The sequence below is a fragment of the Heterodontus francisci genome, chromosome 38 (genome assembly GCF_036365525.1).
Source record: "Heterodontus francisci isolate sHetFra1 chromosome 38, sHetFra1.hap1, whole genome shotgun sequence".
NCBI classification, from domain to species: domain Eukaryota; kingdom Metazoa; phylum Chordata; class Chondrichthyes; order Heterodontiformes; family Heterodontidae; genus Heterodontus; species Heterodontus francisci.
Genome location: NC_090408.1, coordinates 38620732 through 38639615, shown reverse-complemented (window position 1 = coordinate 38639615; position 18884 = coordinate 38620732). Strand labels below are relative to the sequence as shown.

At 41.1% G+C, this 18884-nt stretch overlaps 1 protein-coding gene across 1 annotated transcript; it reads left to right on the top strand.

The window, feature by feature from the left end:
• The first annotated feature begins 9673 nt into the window (after positions 1-9673).
• Positions 9674-18131, top strand: skor1b (SKI family transcriptional corepressor 1b). The gene is made up of 9 exons (XM_068017648.1): positions 9674-9725; positions 10400-12140; positions 12790-12886; positions 13604-13711; positions 14301-14372; positions 15578-15652; positions 16116-16190; positions 16781-16846; positions 17515-18131. Exons 2-9 carry the CDS (start codon positions 10410-10412, stop codon positions 17610-17612), a joined length of 2322 nt encoding a protein of 773 aa, XP_067873749.1. The 5' UTR covers positions 9674-9725; positions 10400-10409; the 3' UTR covers positions 17613-18131.
• Positions 18132-18884: the final 753 nt, after the last annotated feature.

The following is an 18884-nucleotide window of genomic DNA, read 5'->3' as shown; positions in this document are numbered from 1 at the left end:
GACGTGTTAGTGTGTAAGGGGCAAGGGTGTGTGAGTATGTAAGGGGCAGGGGTGTGTGAGTGTGTAAGGGGCAAGGGTGTGTGAGTGTGTAAGGAGGCAGGGGTGTGTGTAAGGGGCAGATGTGTTTCTAAGGGGCAGGAGTGTGTGTGTAAGGGGTAGGAGTGTAAGGGGGCAGGGTGTGTGAGTGTGTAAGAGGGCAGGGTGTATGAGTAAGGGATAATAAAAACAAGAAATGCTGGAATCACTCAGCAGGTCTGGCAGCATCTGTGGAAAGAGAAGCAGAGTTAACGTTTCGGGTCAGTGACCCTTCATCGGAACTGCTTGGAACCCAGTTCCGAAGAAGGGTCACTGACCCGAAACGTTAACTCTGCTTCTCTTTCCACAGATGCTGCCAGACCTGCTGAGTGATTCCAGCATTTCTTGTTTTTATTTCAGATTTCCAGCACCTGCAGTATTTTGCTTTTATTTTATGTATGAGTAAGGGGGCAGGGTGTGTGAGTGTGTAAGGGGGCTGGATGTTTGTGTGTGTACAAGGGGGCTGATGTGTGTGTGAGTGTGTAAGGGGGCAGTGGTGTGTGTGTATGGGGACAAGGAGAAATACACTGTGACAATCCTAATTAACCCTAACTAATGCACTCTTGATAGACGCAAACCGGTTTCTGTTAACAAATTGTATTTATAATGTGAACCAACAAACACCCTTAAATCAACAGGCTACATTTATATAGCGCCTTTAACGTAAAATAAACGTCCCAAGGTGCTTCACAGAATAGTAATCAGACAAATATTGACAGCAAACCAAGAAGGAGATACATAAACCCCACACCATATTATAATCCGTGGGTACCTTAAAGCTTTGAAAAGGGAGTGTTATGTTAATTTTTCTTTTAAAAGATGAGATTATGCTCTTTTAAAATGATGATCTTCATCTCGAATTACACTGCGCCTTCTATTCCCCGTTCAACCCACAATTAATAATTAATCATGCACCATATTTAACAATTACCAAAACATGCCTAGATATTATTTTTAAAATTCCTACTAATTTGATGCCGGGGAATGAGAAACAATGATAGAAAGTGTCAGTGTTACCCGTTATCGCTGTCACAGGGTCCTTTCTGAATGGGGTGGGTTGGTGAAAGGTGCTATTATGTTCATGGGACATGTAAATATTTCAAAAACATTGTAATTCCTCTTAATGCTGGTCCCTGACTGGTACATAAGGAAAGCCCTCCAGCATGGAATTGAGCGGTTCTGTAATGTCCAGTGTTATAGTTTGGGTACAAACAGGCTCACAATTCAAATGCACCTGTATTAAGAAAAAGTGGAAGGTGAAATTATGGTCTGTGGAGTTAGTCAAATCCGGAAGGAAGTCTAGCAATGGAAGGACTGAGTTTGTAGATGCCCACCAGCGTGATACAATCATTACAGATTGTAAACGTGTTCATCTTCACTGAGGATCGCTTTATGTAACATTCTCTTCTGTTCCGAAAGAAATATGAGCTGTTAACGTGTTCATGAGGTTTTAAATAGAGAGCATGCATCACATTGAAAGGGGTGGGTTGCTTTATGACAAACTAACCTCAACTATTTGTAATACAACTTTGTCTATAATGATACAGGTCACAGGGTAAAGGTCGTCATCGCAGAATGACATTGTGCTGAGTTCCCTAATTTCTTGTCCACGCTGATTTCTTTGTAAGGTGTTGGGAGGCGAGGATTACGAACCCAACAGTAAGAGTTAAGAAGAAGCCAGTGCTGAGGGTTGTCGGAGTTTCAAGAATTGCCCATTCCCGTTGGTCTACCTGAGAATGAGCAGGGACATTTTTGTCTCTTTTTGGACTCCCTTTTTGGAGTGACTCTAAACATTTTTAAAACTCAAGACATTGTAAAAGCAACACAGACAGACCCACAGACAGAGCAAGAACAGCACACGGACACAGACAGACCCACAGACAGAGCAAAAGCAGCACACGGACGCAGAGACAGACCCACAGACAGAGCAAAAGCAGCACAGGCAGACATGCACAAACTCTCACACAAACGCACACTCACACACAGAAACACAGAGATTCTCTCTCGCTCTCTCAGGCACACATCTGATGAACATAAAAAGACAGGTCTGGATGAATGAGGTTGGCCAGTCAAAGAAAATCATCCATGGGACTGGGTTTTTTAGTTTTCCTGAAAACAGCAGGAGTAAATAATATACAAGGAGGGAGTCGGTTTAATGTTTTGTTTTGCCTTGACAGTCCCAAATATAAACATCTAATACCTGTGAGACTACACTGACACCTCCACAGATATAGGAATGGATTTGACCGTCCCACAAATATTCATAACTAAATCCAGAGGAAACGATCAGAGACATTGTATAAATTTTGGAGGTATAGACTCGCCTTTGCACAGCTGCCCCCTTCCCATGCACACATCCTCAACACAGTGAGGTGTCAGCCGTGACACAATAGTTAGCTGTCCAGAGACTTGAGCACACATTCCAGCTGACATTCAGTGCAGTACTGAGGGAGTGCTGCACTGTCGGGGCAGAGATCATTTGGATGAGATGTCAAACCGATGTCCCATGGAAATGGCATTATTTTGAAGATTAGGGAAGTTTTTCCCACTGTCCTGGCTAATATTTATCCCTCAACCAACATCATTTACAGCAGACGAGGTGGCCATTTATCTCAATGCAGCTTATGGGAGTTTGCTGTGCGAAAATTGGCTGTCGCTTTTCTTCCCTTAAATCAGTGACTACACTTCATTGGCTGTAAAACACTTGGGGTCCTGAGTTGTGAAATTTGCTATATTTATTTATTTATTTATTTATTTATTTCTTCCTGTACAGCCCCTCCTCCCCTGTACTGCTGACATGGATACCTCCCTCATTCACAAGTAACTCCCAGATGTTTTAGTGCTAAAATCCCAAGTCCACTTTTCAGCACACATCTGCCTGGCGCTGTCAGTACATTGTTCCTTCTAGGCTGCTCCACACCTGTGATGTCACAAAAACTTTGGAAATGGGATTTTAAAAGTTACTGGGACCGGAACTCGGTCACCGGGTCTACCTCAGTCCAGGCTCCCCTAAATATCGCACAAAGGGGCCGCACTTGTGAAGACAGTCATCATTTTGGATGACTTAGTCATGCGGCTAGATATTAAGTGTAAGTTTGCTGATATAATGGTGCTTGTATCGGATAACACAATTTTTTTTCTGTTTGGAGAATCACGTGTGGGTTATTCGTACACACGGTAAATTTGGGGATTTTGTGCTGTGTTACAGAGATTGCAGTTTGACCCTGAATTGTTGGCTATGATCTCAAACGCCATCATGCGGGAATAGGTGAATAGTTCATTTTGCTTTTCACGCAGTTAAATTATCAGCACCTAGTTGTGTAATAATAAGGCTTATTAACATGTGCTTAATAATTACCCTAAGGGTCAATCTTTATAAGTAACTGTGAGGCACATGGAGGCTGGGGCATAAATTTAAACAGATAGCAAATACTGCCCAGTGGGCGTTTATTAAAAATAGCTTAGACACACCCCTCCACACACACAGCGATGAACTACAAGAAGTCAATTAGATTTCAGTTAGAATCATATTCTGTTCTCATTCCCATTGAAGTTAACAGCACTTTACATAGAATTTACAGCACAGAAACAGGCCATTCGGCCCAACTGGTCTATGCTGGTGTTTATGCTCCACGTGAGCTTCTTCACACCCCATCTGATTAACCTCCTCTTCATTTCTCCAGCTTATACTTACCCCTAGCCTTAAATGCATCAAATGCTTATACGAAGACAGATACAAGTCTCTTGAGCCCCCGGCGGATGGTTCTGTGGACTGAGGTGATCTTGAATTGTTGCCGATGTTGCCCGCTCTTGGTTGTCATTTTTCACCCTGTGGCCAACAGTAGCATCTCGGGCACACCCACAACAGCAAAAAGTTTCACCCCATGTTTGGTATTTGTTGAATTCAAATTTACCTTAGTGTACAGCCGAAAATATTTAACCAAAATGACAGTCGGATTTGATTAAATTGGTTCAGGCAATGTCAGCTCACATCTCATGTTGAGCAGTAATTTCCGACTTTACAGCGGCGACGACAAGAGAACTTCATCGGCTTTAAGATAGTGAAAGACGCTACACAAATTCAAGTCTTTCTTTTTAGTTTGAAAACGGTGTTCAACTGCATGTACCCCCCAGGTACGGATAGGCTGATGGATGGTTCATTTTAGATGCAGAATATTTTATCTTTAACTAACTAGAAAGGCCATTACTAGGATTCCGTGCATAAGTCACTTGTGGATTGTTAAGCCACAAAGTGCAGTTAAAACATCATTGGAAGCAGTAATGTTTTCCGCCCTCTTTCAAGTTTATGTACCAGTCCCAGGCAGTTATTAAAATACATATTGTGTTCTCTGATGCCCGGAGTCCTGCTTGTTGCTTTGCAGTTCCCACAGACAGTATGGCGTCTAAGAGATGCATTTTTCTCTCCAAAATACTCTGATTCCTATTTAACTTTACAACAATAAGCGTTGCGGTTAGTTCATAAGGAAAGAATAAAGAAGCGTCGCGTTCTAAGGGGTGTGGTGAAAATAGGGTATAATGTAGTCAGCTATCTTTATAGAAGCACCGGCTTCTGCCAGCCAAGTAACTTGTGCTTGGTGTTTGCGCTGTGGTGGGATTTAGTGCAAGAGAAATGCAGGGAGCAACCTGTTTGGTACATGGCTGAAGACCATTAGAGTTCAGAGTTTACTTATTAATTGTGTGAGAGAGAGTGAGAGAGTATGTGTGAATGAGTGTGTGTGTATGTGTGTGAATGTATATGCGAGTGTGTATGTGTGAGTGTGTGGTGAGATTCACTGTCCGAGGATCAGTGCTTAATAAAGCGCAACTCAAAAGAAAAGTTTGCAATTACCATGATTAAATGAGCCCATTTTAAAATATGTGATTAACTGTAGGCTTAACAGCTTAAACCAAACGTATTTTGATATTCCCTGAAATTCCTGTTGTTATCATCCTCTTGTTAGGGTCCTGCCGTTATATGTCATGTATATGGACTGACAAACAACCAGTACTGGAATTAACAAAGACTAATGGACAAATCATTAATGAATTGTCCCTCCCATCCTTGCTGATTTTAAAGACAGGGACTGCCTAAGTGCGCGTTCTTTTCAGAACCTGGAGTGAGCTGTGCGCAGGAGAATAGTTGTTTTAATATGCATCCATCTCCAATCTGCCCAGTGCCAGCTCTGGTTTCCACACACGATGCATTTACATCAACTGTGAAAGAGCTTTAATATGAGCCCATCCGTCCGCCCGCTGCAGCCTCACGTTTCCTAAGTAGTTAGGAGACGAAGTTCTATTCACTTATGGATTGATAAAAAGAAAAAAAGGTCCAGAACAAGGGGGAAGCCCATTGACTCAGAAGAGATGAGGTTAGTGACAGTTGGGGCCTCATTACCCTACATAACCAACTCCATGTTATTATTTTACATGTTCTGGGATTGTATTCAACAGGGGTCTGGTAAGAACTTACGTTTGTCTACATTTTTTAAAAAAGTTGATATATTTGCGGAACAGATTATCTCGGTGTATCTTTGTTTAAAAAGCTTTTTTTGTAATACAAAAACAGAGAGGATTATAAGTAAAGGATTGATTTACCTGCCTACAACCATATCGGATCCTGACACCAACACTTTCCAGTAGATGTTTTGTTTTTAGGTCTTAAACAATCAGGTGCGGAGCGTTTGCAATCGGGCTCTGTTCGCTTTATTGGCACTGACACTCATCGACGACATGATTGACTTTCTTGTACAGTTGCAAGCTGGCTTGAAGTGTCTGAAACATTGCAGAGTTTGAGCATGTGTGTGTGCGCCAGTGTATTTGCCAAGCCCCTTATAATCAGTGGAAGTCTACACTGCAAAAGGGCAGTTGTGGCTCACATCAATATGCATGTGTTTAAATAAATATGGATGTCCCCTAAACCTTTGATCGTCGCTTGCAGCGTGTAAAAGGTGAATAATAATATGCTTGAAAATGTTTTTAAAAAAAACAAAATCCGCAACTGAATCCCTTAATGAAAAGCCAGATGTTATTACAGTTGTTGTGAGGGTTATTTGGAACCGCGGCCTCTTCACTGGACATTCGAAGCTGATACGACTGTAGTCGAGGAATCATTGGCCGCGCTGATACACTCACTCTGACCTCTGAATAATTAAAAGGAGGCGAATAATTACCGTACAAGATTCTAATTATTGAGGAGGGGAGAAAGAAAGGGCGGACGTCGGCGCTGCAGAAAGCTGAAACGAAATACAATATCAGGTTTACGTCGATGCTCCTTTACTCAATAAATTTTGCATTTGCTTCATGCTCCCTGAGAGGATATCAAATCCGCGCTGTCGGTTAAACAAATAATACTTTTAAAAAATAGTTAAATATCTTCTATTTTGCATTTCAACAAATACCAGATATTTAAGTTCGAGATGTAAATTGAAAATGGTTGAGTTAGATTCAAAACTGCCTTCCCCCTCCTGAAATTCTCGTGTTTAGATGCTGTGTATAGAATTCATATGGAGTGAGAACTGATGCCAAATCTTCCTTTAGTTCAACGCAAGTCTGCTTAACAAAAGTAATAGCTCGGGGCATTTTCCTGGACGTTATTAAGTTCTGTTTGATTAGTGTAACTGTTCAAATTTGAATCCAGACAGTATGATTAATTACAGTTTAATTAACGTGTCCATTAAGTTCAGTAAACGGCGTCATGTTGCAAAAACAAAAAGAGAAGACAATGTCTGAAGATAGATAGATAAAACACATTTCGAAATAGGAAATGTTAAACATAGTCTTCGATATGTAACAAGCAAGTAGGAGATTTAGATGATTAGACCTCGCTAAAATAGGTTATGTATACTGATTATTCCCAACTTATGGATTGCTCTGAGATATTTTATTGAATTGTAAATATGAGCATGCAATTTTTTTTTCTAAATCACTATCATATAAAATATTAGCTTCGCATTCAGATATATACATAGCCTCCGTTTGCTTCCCACGTATCCACCGGTCTCTCTCTCTCTCTCTCTCTACATAACACTTCTACACAAAACTATAAGCTCGAGTGCACAACGTTATAAAATGACTTTGTATTCACTTTAGAAACAAACATTTACAGCATGTCCTGTTTTTAAAAAAAATACTGCATTTTATACACATTTTTAGGATCCAACTGAAATTGGACCTTAAAACGGATAATAATTTCAGGAAATTTTATTTGGAAGTCGAGAAAATGATGCCATTGATAGCACAGTTGTGTCCCCAGTAGGGCTAAATGATGGTTATTGATCAGGTTATAAATAGTTAATAGAGTCAGCATTGCGTTACACCACTTACCGCAGAATATTGCACAAATATATCAGAGTGTTTATGTACACACAGAGCATCAGCCGTACCGCACGTCGCAGGCAGACTGGCGTTTAAAGCCACATTAAAGGAGTGAAGACAGACCATCATTTTCAGCTGGAGAACTAAGTTTTATGTACCAGCAATTTTAATTGCGTGACTTCCAATCTCCACTGCTGCACACAAAATTTAGGCACAGTATTTTCCTTTAAGGTTTTATCACCATAACTTCACTTGACGAGTTCATTTCCCTATGTTAGTGTTCTTGTTTGCAACTACGTTGACACCGTTAGATTTAATTAAAGACAATTGTGCAAACGTGGATATTGGATGAAAGCTGCACCCCGTGCAGGCCAACAAAAGAAAGCCTCTCTTTAAAAAGTTTGCCCAAGGGCACAACTCAGCGGACTGGGCGTCCGGCCCCGGGCTGATTCTTAATGCCACGTGTGTTTTTTAAAAAAAAGCAATCACTACATTCTGGTTTTCCGATTCGTAATTATCCCCCACCCCCCCCACCCCGCCCCGCTAACATTATTAACAGATACAAATAGGACGAATTTCACGGTGTCTATTCTCTGAAACATCAATTGATATTCCGCTTTAAAAAAAAACGTACCATGACCCTCCAATACGTGGCAATAAAACTCTCTCCATCCTGCTCTGCCCCTCTTGTTCCCTCGTACTCTCTCCCTGCTCTCTCTTTTGCTTTCTCTCTCTCTAATCCATGGGTTTACTTCACAGCATCTGAATTCTAGCAAATGCACAACGCAGAAATTAACCTTTTTTTTTGTAAGTTGGAAGCTTTCTAAGTGTGTATGTCGCCGCTGCTCCGACGTATTCCAGTTGATTGGCAGTCTTTCAGTCTAAAACACTTTTTATAAAACTAAACCAAGGCCGCTGGTTTAGCAATAGCCGGGGATTTTGTAGTTAATAGTTTTTTCTTCCTCTTTCTGTCGACAATTCGTTGAAAGGAAAACAAAAAAATCAACTACATGTTTGATGAACTGAAACGTTTGATCCTTTGAAATAAACAGGAAGAGGAAGAGAAAAATAGGAAGCAAAAAACAGCAAAAAAAACTCCACTCCCCCACATCCCATGTTGCAATAAAATGGGAGCTTACCTCCTAGTGACATGTCTTAAAGATTTCTCTCTTTATTTTCTCTCTCTCTGGCCTGCACAAGATGTAACTGAATGAAACATGGCTTGATTGACGGAAAATAATGATTGACGTTAGCGGGCGTCCCGTAGACAAATAGTTAATGTAAATCGGCTGGCGCTAAGTGGGTGTGTCTTCCTATTATTTTAGCTGTCACTTGATCGATGTAAACCTATTCAACTAAGGATCAGCTTCCACCCATTGAGTTGCCATGTGGTTGCTCTGTTGCATTAAGGCGAGGGGACAATTTTGGGACATGGATTTGCAAGACCTTCCCTGAAATCCGCGATACCTCTACACCCCCTTTCCCAGGCAGAGAGGAAAAAAAACAAGGACCAGGGGATATCGGGATTACACACTGCGGGACAGGAGATTCGGAGCCCCCTCGCCCACCTGCAAAAAGGATAACGGTGCAAAACTGTGGTTACGACCTTCATCTGCCTCATGTCTCCCCGGCAGCAACTTTTATTTTCTGAAAATTGGAAGGCAACATTGTGTTCGGATTGAATAGACACAAAGGGTAAAGTTTATTTTTTCTCTCTGCCTTTCTCGCTGCTGAGTGTGTGTGCACGCATTTCATGACGGTTCGTTCCCCGTCCTATTAAAGTCGTGCATTCCTGGTGTATTCTGTGTAATTACACTTAACGTTTAAGTGAGCCGGTTTTACTGATTCCAACGTGTCAGGTTTACCGTTATCTTTTAGTCTAATCCCTGTGTATGCAGAGATTTTTTAGTCCTTTTACATGCATTTTTTTAAAAAAAGTCAAAAACCTTTCACAAACAGCGGTTGTGATCTATATTGTAGGAAGTACTCCTGATTTAAACCCACTCACTTATCTGATCCGGGCGAGAGATGTGATGTAAATACTAATTGACCGTATCAATCGTTATTGTAAAATCGCTGGAGTACTTAAACTCCGTCGCTCATCCTGTCTCTCCGTTTTTGGATTAAATACATTTAGCAAGATGATGTCTCGTAAGGATTTCAGCGCGGCGGAAGCAAACTAAGTTTATTTAAAGCGCGTCTTTTAAAACAAAATCTTGCTTTAAACATTGCGATTGTCTCCACGGCTGAAAATACCATTTCTTTTCTCTGCATCACAGAATAAGGCTGCCCCTCAATACAAGGCTCTTCTTGAATCCTGAACTGAAGCAGTGCAGGTAGGAATTGGACAAAAAACTAAAATAAGCAACTGGGATTCTAAATGGAACTTTGTGTTCTGTATTCAAGTATATTAATTATTGTATGTGAAAACTGGCACCGATATTTGTCAATCTAGTCGGATCTCACAACTGTGTGGCACTGGCTTTATTAACTGGAGAAAGTGCTTCAATATTTTTTTTTAAAAGAAAATATTATACTTTTATTTGAGAGCCAACATAGCACACAGAAAGGCAACTTGTTCCTGAGTAAATCAGCTGAAAATTCTTCATGTTTTTCAAAGAGAAAAGAATATTTTTTCTGTTATTAACGCATTGTAAATTTAGAGAGGATTTCTTGCCGTTAATTGGAATAATTGCATTTTTTTTACAAATACATTCTGGATAAGACGTAGCCTTAATTACACATTTGTACCGAGATAGCGTTCCATATATTTATAAATGCGAATCTCGTTACTTAGGTCGGAAATGTTTCTCAATCGTCCCAGAGTCTGATGAATTATTTTAATTATTCGTACCAAATTGCACGGTTAATACATAAACTAAGCTTTTTGGTCACAAAATGCTGGCCGTTTTATTCGGTTTGCATAAAATGACTAATCGTTTTGAAATGTAATTTAAAAAAAAAATTATATCGAATTTTTTGGCGCATTTTATTTCTATTTTCTCGACAGAAACTCCGGAATGGAGAAGATTTCCAGTCAGCTGGGAGTAGTAAACGACGCAGCCTCTTCTCCGACTTCGAAGCAGGAACTCCAGCCTTACAGCCAGCGTGAGCACCCCGGTTCCAGTAACCTAAAAACCAACACAATCGGGGAGGCCATTCTATACGGGCTGCCTATTGTCTCGTTGGTGATTGACGGGCAGGAGAGACTGTGTTTGGCCCAGATCTCCAATACCCTGCTGAAAAATTACAGCTACAACGAAATCCACAATAGGAGGGTGGCCCTGGGTATCACTTGCGTTCAGTGCACCCCGGTCCAGTTGGAAATCCTACGCAGGGCCGGAGCGATGCCCATCTCCTCCAGAAGATGTGGTATGATCACCAAAAGAGAGGCGGAGAGGCTGTGCAAGTCTTTTCTCGGAGAGCACTCGCCTCCCAAACTACCCGAGAACTTTGCCTTCGATGTATCCCACGAGTGCGCCTGGGGTTGTCGCGGTAACTTCATCCCAGCAAGGTATAACAGCTCTCGAGCCAAGTGCATCAAATGCAGCTATTGTAATATGTACTTTTCTCCAAATAAATTCATCTTCCATTCTCACAGAGTCCCGGACACTAAGTATACCCAACCAGACGCTGCTAACTTCAATTCTTGGCGGAGGCACCTCAAACTTTCCGACAAAACTCCGTCTGACTATTTGGCTCACGCTTGGGAAGATGTCAAGGCAATGTTCAATGGAGGGAGCCGCAAAAGAACCCTCCCCAACCATGGGTCCGGAGGCTCGTCTGCTCTGAAAGCTCAGGGACCCAGCTCAATCCCTCCCAGGAATTCCGAAATCCCCCACAAAGCCATGAGGTGCGAGGATGAGGGACGCAGTCTGAATCTTGGAAATAACGTGAGGAGTTACCCCGTTATCCCAGTCCCCAGCAAGAGCTTTGGCATGTTACAGAAGATCCCCCCTCCCATGTTCCCGCATCCCTACGGATTCCCGACCTTTGGGCTATGTCAGAAAAAGGACGACAGCAGTGTGGTGGGAGAGAAGACTCAAGGAGGTTTGCCAAGTATGTTCTGGTCCGGGAGTAAGGACACTGTCTACCCATCTTTTCCAATGTTTTGGCCGGCCGCCGGCACATTACCGGTGCCGCCATACCCACAGGCCCAGCCAAAAGTCACAGAGAACCCCAATGCCAGGCAGAATGAAATGGACGTGTCAGAACAAAGTGACCGAAGTACCAACACTCCCAAGGATAGTTTGGCAGACAGCGAAAGATGCTCCAGCACTCACTCCAGGAACGATGAGGACCGATCGGGAGACGAGGCTCGGTCCATAGAGGGAATGTCCCTGACGCCTCGAAAACTCAACTACATCTCAGCCTTCCGACCAGTGGTTAAAGACGCAGAGAGCATCGCTAAACTTTATGGTAATAGAGAGGTATACAATGGTGCAAGGCCCGGCTACGTGTCTCCGGATTTTATGAGTGAAAGTTCAAGCTACAGGTCGGTGTCTCCGGATGTGGACAGCGATGGAGAAGAGCCCGAGGTGGACGTGGAGTCTAACAGATGTCCGGAGGATGATCCTTCACCGGTGCTGGAAAACATCCAAGAGACAGAGATTCCACCCCAGGAAACTCCCGCTAACCCAGAACCCACACACGACAAGTCGAACAAAGAGACCCTGGCAACACCTTTTGGGGAACAAAGATCCGAGGAAGGCAGACAGACCGAGCAAAGTGTGGAAGAGAAAGGTCACGAGGTAACTTTTGTTTTGGGCTGGTCCTTTCTGAAACATTAATTCCGTAATCAAAAAAGTCTGTTGGAGATGTCATTTTCACTTTGTAGTCTGTCCAGTGAAAAACTGGAGAAACAGAAAGTAAACTAAGACGATATACTTGGAATATCTAAACAATAAATGTACAAGTTTAAACAAGCAATGCATCAAAAACCGAAAGACAATCCTGGCCCATGGCGTAGCCCTACTGACACCTGAAAATTAGCATCCAGACATATTTAAATAAGAGTAATTAACCAAATTATCAGAACCTATTGAATGCAGCTGAAATGACACGGGTGCTGTAAATGTGAGAGTGTAAGCACCAATCGGCGCCTGTATTCGGCTGCTAATTTCAGTCATTTTCTTTCAAGTATCCATAACTGCATTTATTAAAACTAGTACACACAAATAGAGATTGATACCGACTCGAGGTTTGGCGATCAATCCTTTAAATCCTGGGGATTTTTTTGGAGGGGGGTGGGTATGGTGTTCAGAGAAACAAAAAAAAAACCGAGTTTCTCCCCTCGCTCTCGTTAAACGAGAGGGATTTTAACCATGTATGTAAGTGGGAGACTTCGCACTATTACAGTAACCGCGTGCAGCGTTCTCTGATTTGCTTATCTATTTGCAGGTGTTTTCACATGAACGGGAGAATCACTTGCAGAGTGTGAAAAATCCGTCCACGGTGGCTCATGCAGCCACATACATCTGTAACACAGACACAGCCGGTAATCCCTCCCCCTTCTTTTATTAAGCTGACTGATGGTGTGTTCCACTTTCAACAGAAACGTTAAACTTTTCTCATCTTTAGCATATGTTATCGTCATCTATAAAAGTGTGAAAAGTAACAAGAATGAAAGTAATACCGACATAAAGAAGATAAGCTTGTGGGGTGGGGGTAATTGTTTCTTGAGCAGTCAGAAAAAATACTCGGTGTTCAATGGTTAAAGATAAAACATAGATGTCGAGGTAACCCAATCGGGAATGGACTTTCAGAAAGGGCTATGGAAGCAGATTCAGTAGTAACTTTCAAAAGGGAGGTGGATAAATACTTGAAGGAGAAAGGCTATGGAGAAAGTGCAGGGGAGTGGGACTAGTTGGATAGCTTTTTCAAAGAGCCAGCACAGGCAGATGGGCCGAATGGCCTCCTTCGATGCTGTAGGATTCAATGGGTATTGATTTTCACGCGTCATAATGAAACCGTTCACATTTTAACTTTTTAATTTAAAAATTGTGGACAATATGGAATAGCATGGACAAAACTGTTGGAAAGGATCTGTTGTGCTACAAACAAGGTTGACGTTTTCTTTATTGCGTGAGAGAAACCTTCTTTGAAACCTCCAGGCAATTTTAGAGGCCGCTCATATGGGCTATTGGTTGTCAGTCTTGCAATTAGGATAATGTGTCGGTTTCTCACACTGAAAATCGGTTTGTTGCCTCCCAAGAGCAAGATAAGGAGGACAATCAGTGCACGGCGGAGGACTCCGAGTCGAGGAAATCATATCAGGAGCAAAACAGCGTCTCCCAGGACACCTCGGCGAGCACTGAGCGGGGTGAGTGATCTTTGCTTGGGATCAACAATTTTAAGAAAAGGAATTCGTATAGAAGTTGGCTCAAGTCAAAGCAAATCGCATTTTTACCCGAAAGTTTGTACTTGGCATTTAATACAAAGATGTAAAGATATTAATGCCAATCACTGACAAGCAGGCCAAAGTGTACAGTGCATATTGAATAAAAACAGTGAATATCTCAATCAGATTTTACATAACATGCATCTTCAGCGCAATGTTCCATATTTTCATTATTTACCAACTTTTGGGAGAGTGTAAGCAAAGTGTTGTTGCTTTGTATTTTTCTGATCGTTTAATTTTTCGAGCTCAAGAGAATCCAAGATAAAGTTTCTTGTTCAGAGATACAAACTGACTCAGATTCACTCACCTCACAACCTGTGATCTTAAGGTTTCCGACCACACACAACACCCCATTCTCACCAGTAGGCTCAAAAACATTCCCAGAAGCTTTGTGGTGATGCTTTAACCCCAGGTTTGAACAGATAGATACTGAAATAACTTCACAAATAAACAGTGGTTTTTAGCTTATTGTATTTGACAAGGGTCAACTGTGCTTATGTCCATCATGCAGGTGAAGATGGGATTAGACTGGAGACCCCGAGAACCCAATTGGTCGAAAAAGACATTGAAAATATGGGGAAAGGTCTGAATTTTGACTTTCTATAAATCCTACATTCTGCTTAGGAACCGACTCCTCGGGTAGATTCTATCAATGCCACCTTTGCTTAGAATCCGTTACACTTACTCGGGAAGTGGGATTTCACAACCTATGCTGCAGCAACGTATAAATAATTGAGAATCAGGATCATTTTACTTTTAATGTTCTTAACCATTTGATTCCTGTAATCTTTTGGCACCTTTTCTGCCGAACTATTCAGAATATCCTGACATTTAAAGTTGGGACGGAAATTTAAGGAAAGACTAACTTTAACGGAACAATACCCTGAAGGTATAATTGGCGCCTGCGCAGAAAGGACCAAACGCTGAGAATCTATGCATGGATATACTCGATTTATCGAGTTTAAATTTAGTTTAACAATTTATTTTGTTCATCTTGTAGCTTTGAAATAGTTAGTGTGTCCCTGAGTCGACTCTCACCCTTGGAGGAGAGTCACAGCCTCTAATCTTTAGTATGTTTTAACATTTTTTGTCCTCTTTGATTTTTAAAATTTTTTATTACCAACTGAGTCAGGATTAGGCTGTTATTTTATATCTGGTGAGCAACCTTGTGATTACTGCGAAGTGTAACGGATCTGACTCAGTCTCTTGTAAATTTATATGTAAGTTATAGAACTTAGTGTTGGATTTTGTGAATCGCTGCTGCCACTTTAAAAAAAAAATTCTCTAGAGTTAGTGGTTCTGCATCTGGTCGCGTATTAAACCAGGCTGAAATGTAATTAAGCATCGTGCGCACCCTGGATGAATTAAGAGGTGTTACCGCTATTCCAATTGTTGGCAAGTGATGAACAAAGGTGTGGGGCATGCACAGTGAATAAAGTGTTAGTGTATGTGGCTTGCTGGTAATCGTGAGACGTCCGTTCTGGTCAATGAGTAAGATGGTTAGTGAGAACTGCAGTGTGTGGCATGGCTGTATAAACTATAGCATGACTGCTATAATATTCATGCTCACTGGAAACGCTCAGCTGAAGTGACACTTTGGTCAGAAACACAAATGCCTGCTTTCACACACATCCCTCACTCACTCCATATACATCCTAATACATTTTATAGAGCAGATTGAAAATGCCTTTTCCTTTAGTGGCTCATTCAGTGTCCCTGCAGCAGGTTTCTGTACAAATCTGGAAGTGGTTAAGACCCCTCCCCTCACTCTCTGTATTCATATTTCAGAAGAATTACAAAAACTGCTTTTGGAACAGATGGATCTTAGGAAGAAGTTAGAACGGGAATTTCAGAGTTTGAAAGGTATGTCACACTGAAACTGCTATCCAGAAATAATGTTAACCCGGTATATTACATGAACTTAAAACTCTTTGTTTCAGAAGGTTGAGCAGCTGTAACTATTGCTCCCAAATTCTGATGGATAAATCTGTTGTGATTTCATTTTGTTAACAAACTTATCGTCCTATTAAAAACAGTTGTGGATAATAGAAAATGATTTATACACCGGCTACAAAAATAGTTTCATCCCCTTTCATAATATAAGTATAGAGTTTCTATCAAGGCCAAAAATAGGACAGTCTTTGGGTGAGAAAGGAGAAGGGAATTGGTGACAGTTGTAACAACATGAAAGAGAGAACAAATTCATTAATTGGGATTAAACCCAATAGACAAGCCGAAGAGGATCATTTGAAATAAATCTATTCTTGATGGATCAAAAAAGTGTGTCAATAAATATTCACTTGAAATCTGCCCTACTTTTCTACAGATAGTTTCCAGGATCAAATGAAGAGGGAATTGGCGTACAGAGAAGAAATGGTTCAACAGCTTCAAATCGTTAGAGGTAAAATGCGATCACATGTCGGTGTTTATAGGACTGATCTGAGCACTCTCCAGTAAGCATTTCATTGAGTGCATTAAGACCATTTATAGTTAAATTATTTTTCAATAATTTCAATTGAAATAACACTGACCTTTTTATACGTTACCGTGAAACGTGCCCTTACCTTTTCACTACAGGCTGATTAGCCTCTGCATTTGAATCCTATGTACAAACGGCTGGAAGGCATCATTACAAATAAATGATTGAATTTTTCTTCCACTGCAATTTTCATGCTGTCTAAATTAAAAACCGAGGCGTAAAATTACCTGTGAAGTAGTGCCTAACTTTGGTTAATTTTCAACTGGTTTTCAGCTTGCCTTCCAGCGCATTCCACCTCCATGCGCACAGAACATTTGGCTGCGCCGCGGATTTTTGTGTGATTTTGATCTGTTCATCTAGAACTCATTTGAGTTTGCAAGGCAGCAGAGTGAGAGAGATAGGGAAACAAAAAAAAAGCTGGGGTTGTTTTATTGAGATCTGCTGAAGTTCTCAGGTTTTGTTCAAGCGTTTCTGCTGCTTTTCTCAGTGATGGACTCATTTCGTTTTGACAGACACTCTCTGCAATGAACTAGATCAGGAGAGGAAAGCACGTTATGCCATTCAACAAAAGCTGAAAGGTAATGACTTCATCCCAATAATCTGAATGGCACGGTTGTTATAAAAGGGGGTGACAATAGGCGAGACAACTATCCTTAGTCTAACGGGAAAGGGTCGCAGGTGGACGAGACAATGAAGAGCTGCAATAAAGGATTGAGGGAAAAACGATATTAAGAATGGAGAATATAAGGAGGCAGCTGGGAGTAGAAATAAGTTAAAGGTGAATATGGTAAAATGAGTTAAAATACTGGATCAGTTTTAGGTGGAAAGTCATTGAAAGTAAAGGAAAATAGAACAGAAAAATTATTTATTCGGGGAGTTGAGAATTTTTTTTTTACACAGCGAGTTGTTGTGATCTGGAAGGCGCTGCCTCAAAGGCGCTGGAAGCTGATTATATTGTAACTTTCAAAAGGGAATTGGATAAATACTTGAAAAGGAAAAACTGTGCAGGGCAATCGGGAAAGAGCAGGGGAGTGGGACTAGGTGGATATCTCTTTTAAAGAGCCAGTATAGGCACCGATGGGCGGAATGGCTTCCTTCCGTTCTGTAATATTCCATGATTTAGTAACATCATAAATATTGATTAAGTGCACGCTTCAAATCAATGCTGATGAGAATGATGTTACATATAGAGTGCACAATTTCCTAATCATTTCTCTGTTACATTTCCATCTCTCTGTACACCCAGAAGCACACGACGCTCTTCATCATTTCTCGTGTAAGATGTTGACGCCTCGACATTGCACTGGAAACTGTTCCTTCAAACCTCCTCTGCTCCCGCAGTGATAAACCAGCCGTTTACACAATAAAAGCGACATTATAAATTATCCTTAGTACTGTAAATAATAATTTAAGAAAGTTTTTAATAAAAGGTGCAAACCAGGACATATGGAAAGCCGAAGGCGACCGAAACCACTGACAACCAGGAGAGGCCACTGTACCTGTACTTGTCGATGGAGATTGTGAATATAAATTCAAGGACTATAAGCACGAAATTTTCTATATGAAGAATGAATAGATGACCTCAGGGTCACTGTTACATACCTACCTGTTTGACTTAATGTCCACTTATTTAAAAATATTGTTCATAAGAAATAAGTGGTTATGTGCAATTTATCTTTATGTAATGTGATTTCGTTCGTACAGTATTTAATGGTTGTAATTTATTGATTTATTTATTATTTATTTGCCTTTCTCATCCTGAAATCTAATGGGGAACAAAATTACCTTTGTATATTATCGATGTTATTAAAAGAGCACTTTAAGAGGTAATTCAGTGTGTAAAGATTCTGTTTGGAAATCTGTTAAGTGATTTTGTTCTTAAAATAAAGTCGGCCTTAAACCGTTTTCTTGACTTGGAATATTTTAATTTTTTGTTGTGGTGGGCGGGTGAACGTTTTGAAAATGGAAAAGACAAGATGCAGGTTCAGGTCCCGAGTGCAGGGCTCATCGTGGCTGGATAGAGGAGGAGAGAAGAGTTTGAGGCGGGCGGATGAAATGAGGTGAGACCTCGCTTGAGGGCGGTCAGGGGATGACAGAGGGAGGCGTGGAATCCCAGAGTTCTGAATTCTGGGCAAAGTGAGTTAAGAGTTGAGATTGTGAGACGAGTTTTGATGAGAACACGGGAATGCAGGGATGAGGGCGGATTATTCGGAGGTTTCAGATATTGGCCATCAATCAAAGTAACATTTTACAATGTACACTTGCCACATTCTCCCAGGATAGAACACACGTGATGTCTACATTTCCTTCTGCACAGACTTGTCACTTGCTCCCGCTTTCTATGCTTTCTCTTGCTGTCACTGGAGTCTAGGATTTACAGTATTAGACATTATAAAATCAGTGTTGATTTAAAATTAGCCTGGCCAAAAAAAAATCTAAGGTATTTTGAGCGGCTTTGATTGGGGAGTGACTATTGATGAGAATAAACTGACTCGGGTTACTGAGGTCTCGATGTCGTATCATTGTGCAGTTGCATAGCAAGTGGGCTGATGAAAGTTTTTCTTGGTTCGGCGTTTTTCTTCCTCCAAATAGTAAACAAAGGACTTTAACATTTTC

What these genes read in the sequence shown, in the direction of transcription:
- skor1b (XM_068017648.1), top strand. Translation starts at nt 10,410, where the DNA reads ATGGAGAAGATTTCCAGTCAGCTGGGAGTAGTAAACGACGCAGCCTCT. An exon ending in TGGAAGAGAAAGGTCACGAG is followed by an intron (nt 12,141 to 12,789) that starts GTAACTTTTGTT and finishes ATCTATTTGCAG; the next exon opens with GTGTTTTCACATGAACGGGA. An exon ending in ACAGCTTCAAATCGTTAGAG is followed by an intron (nt 16,191 to 16,780) that starts GTAAAATGCGAT and finishes TCGTTTTGACAG; the next exon opens with ACACTCTCTGCAATGAACTA.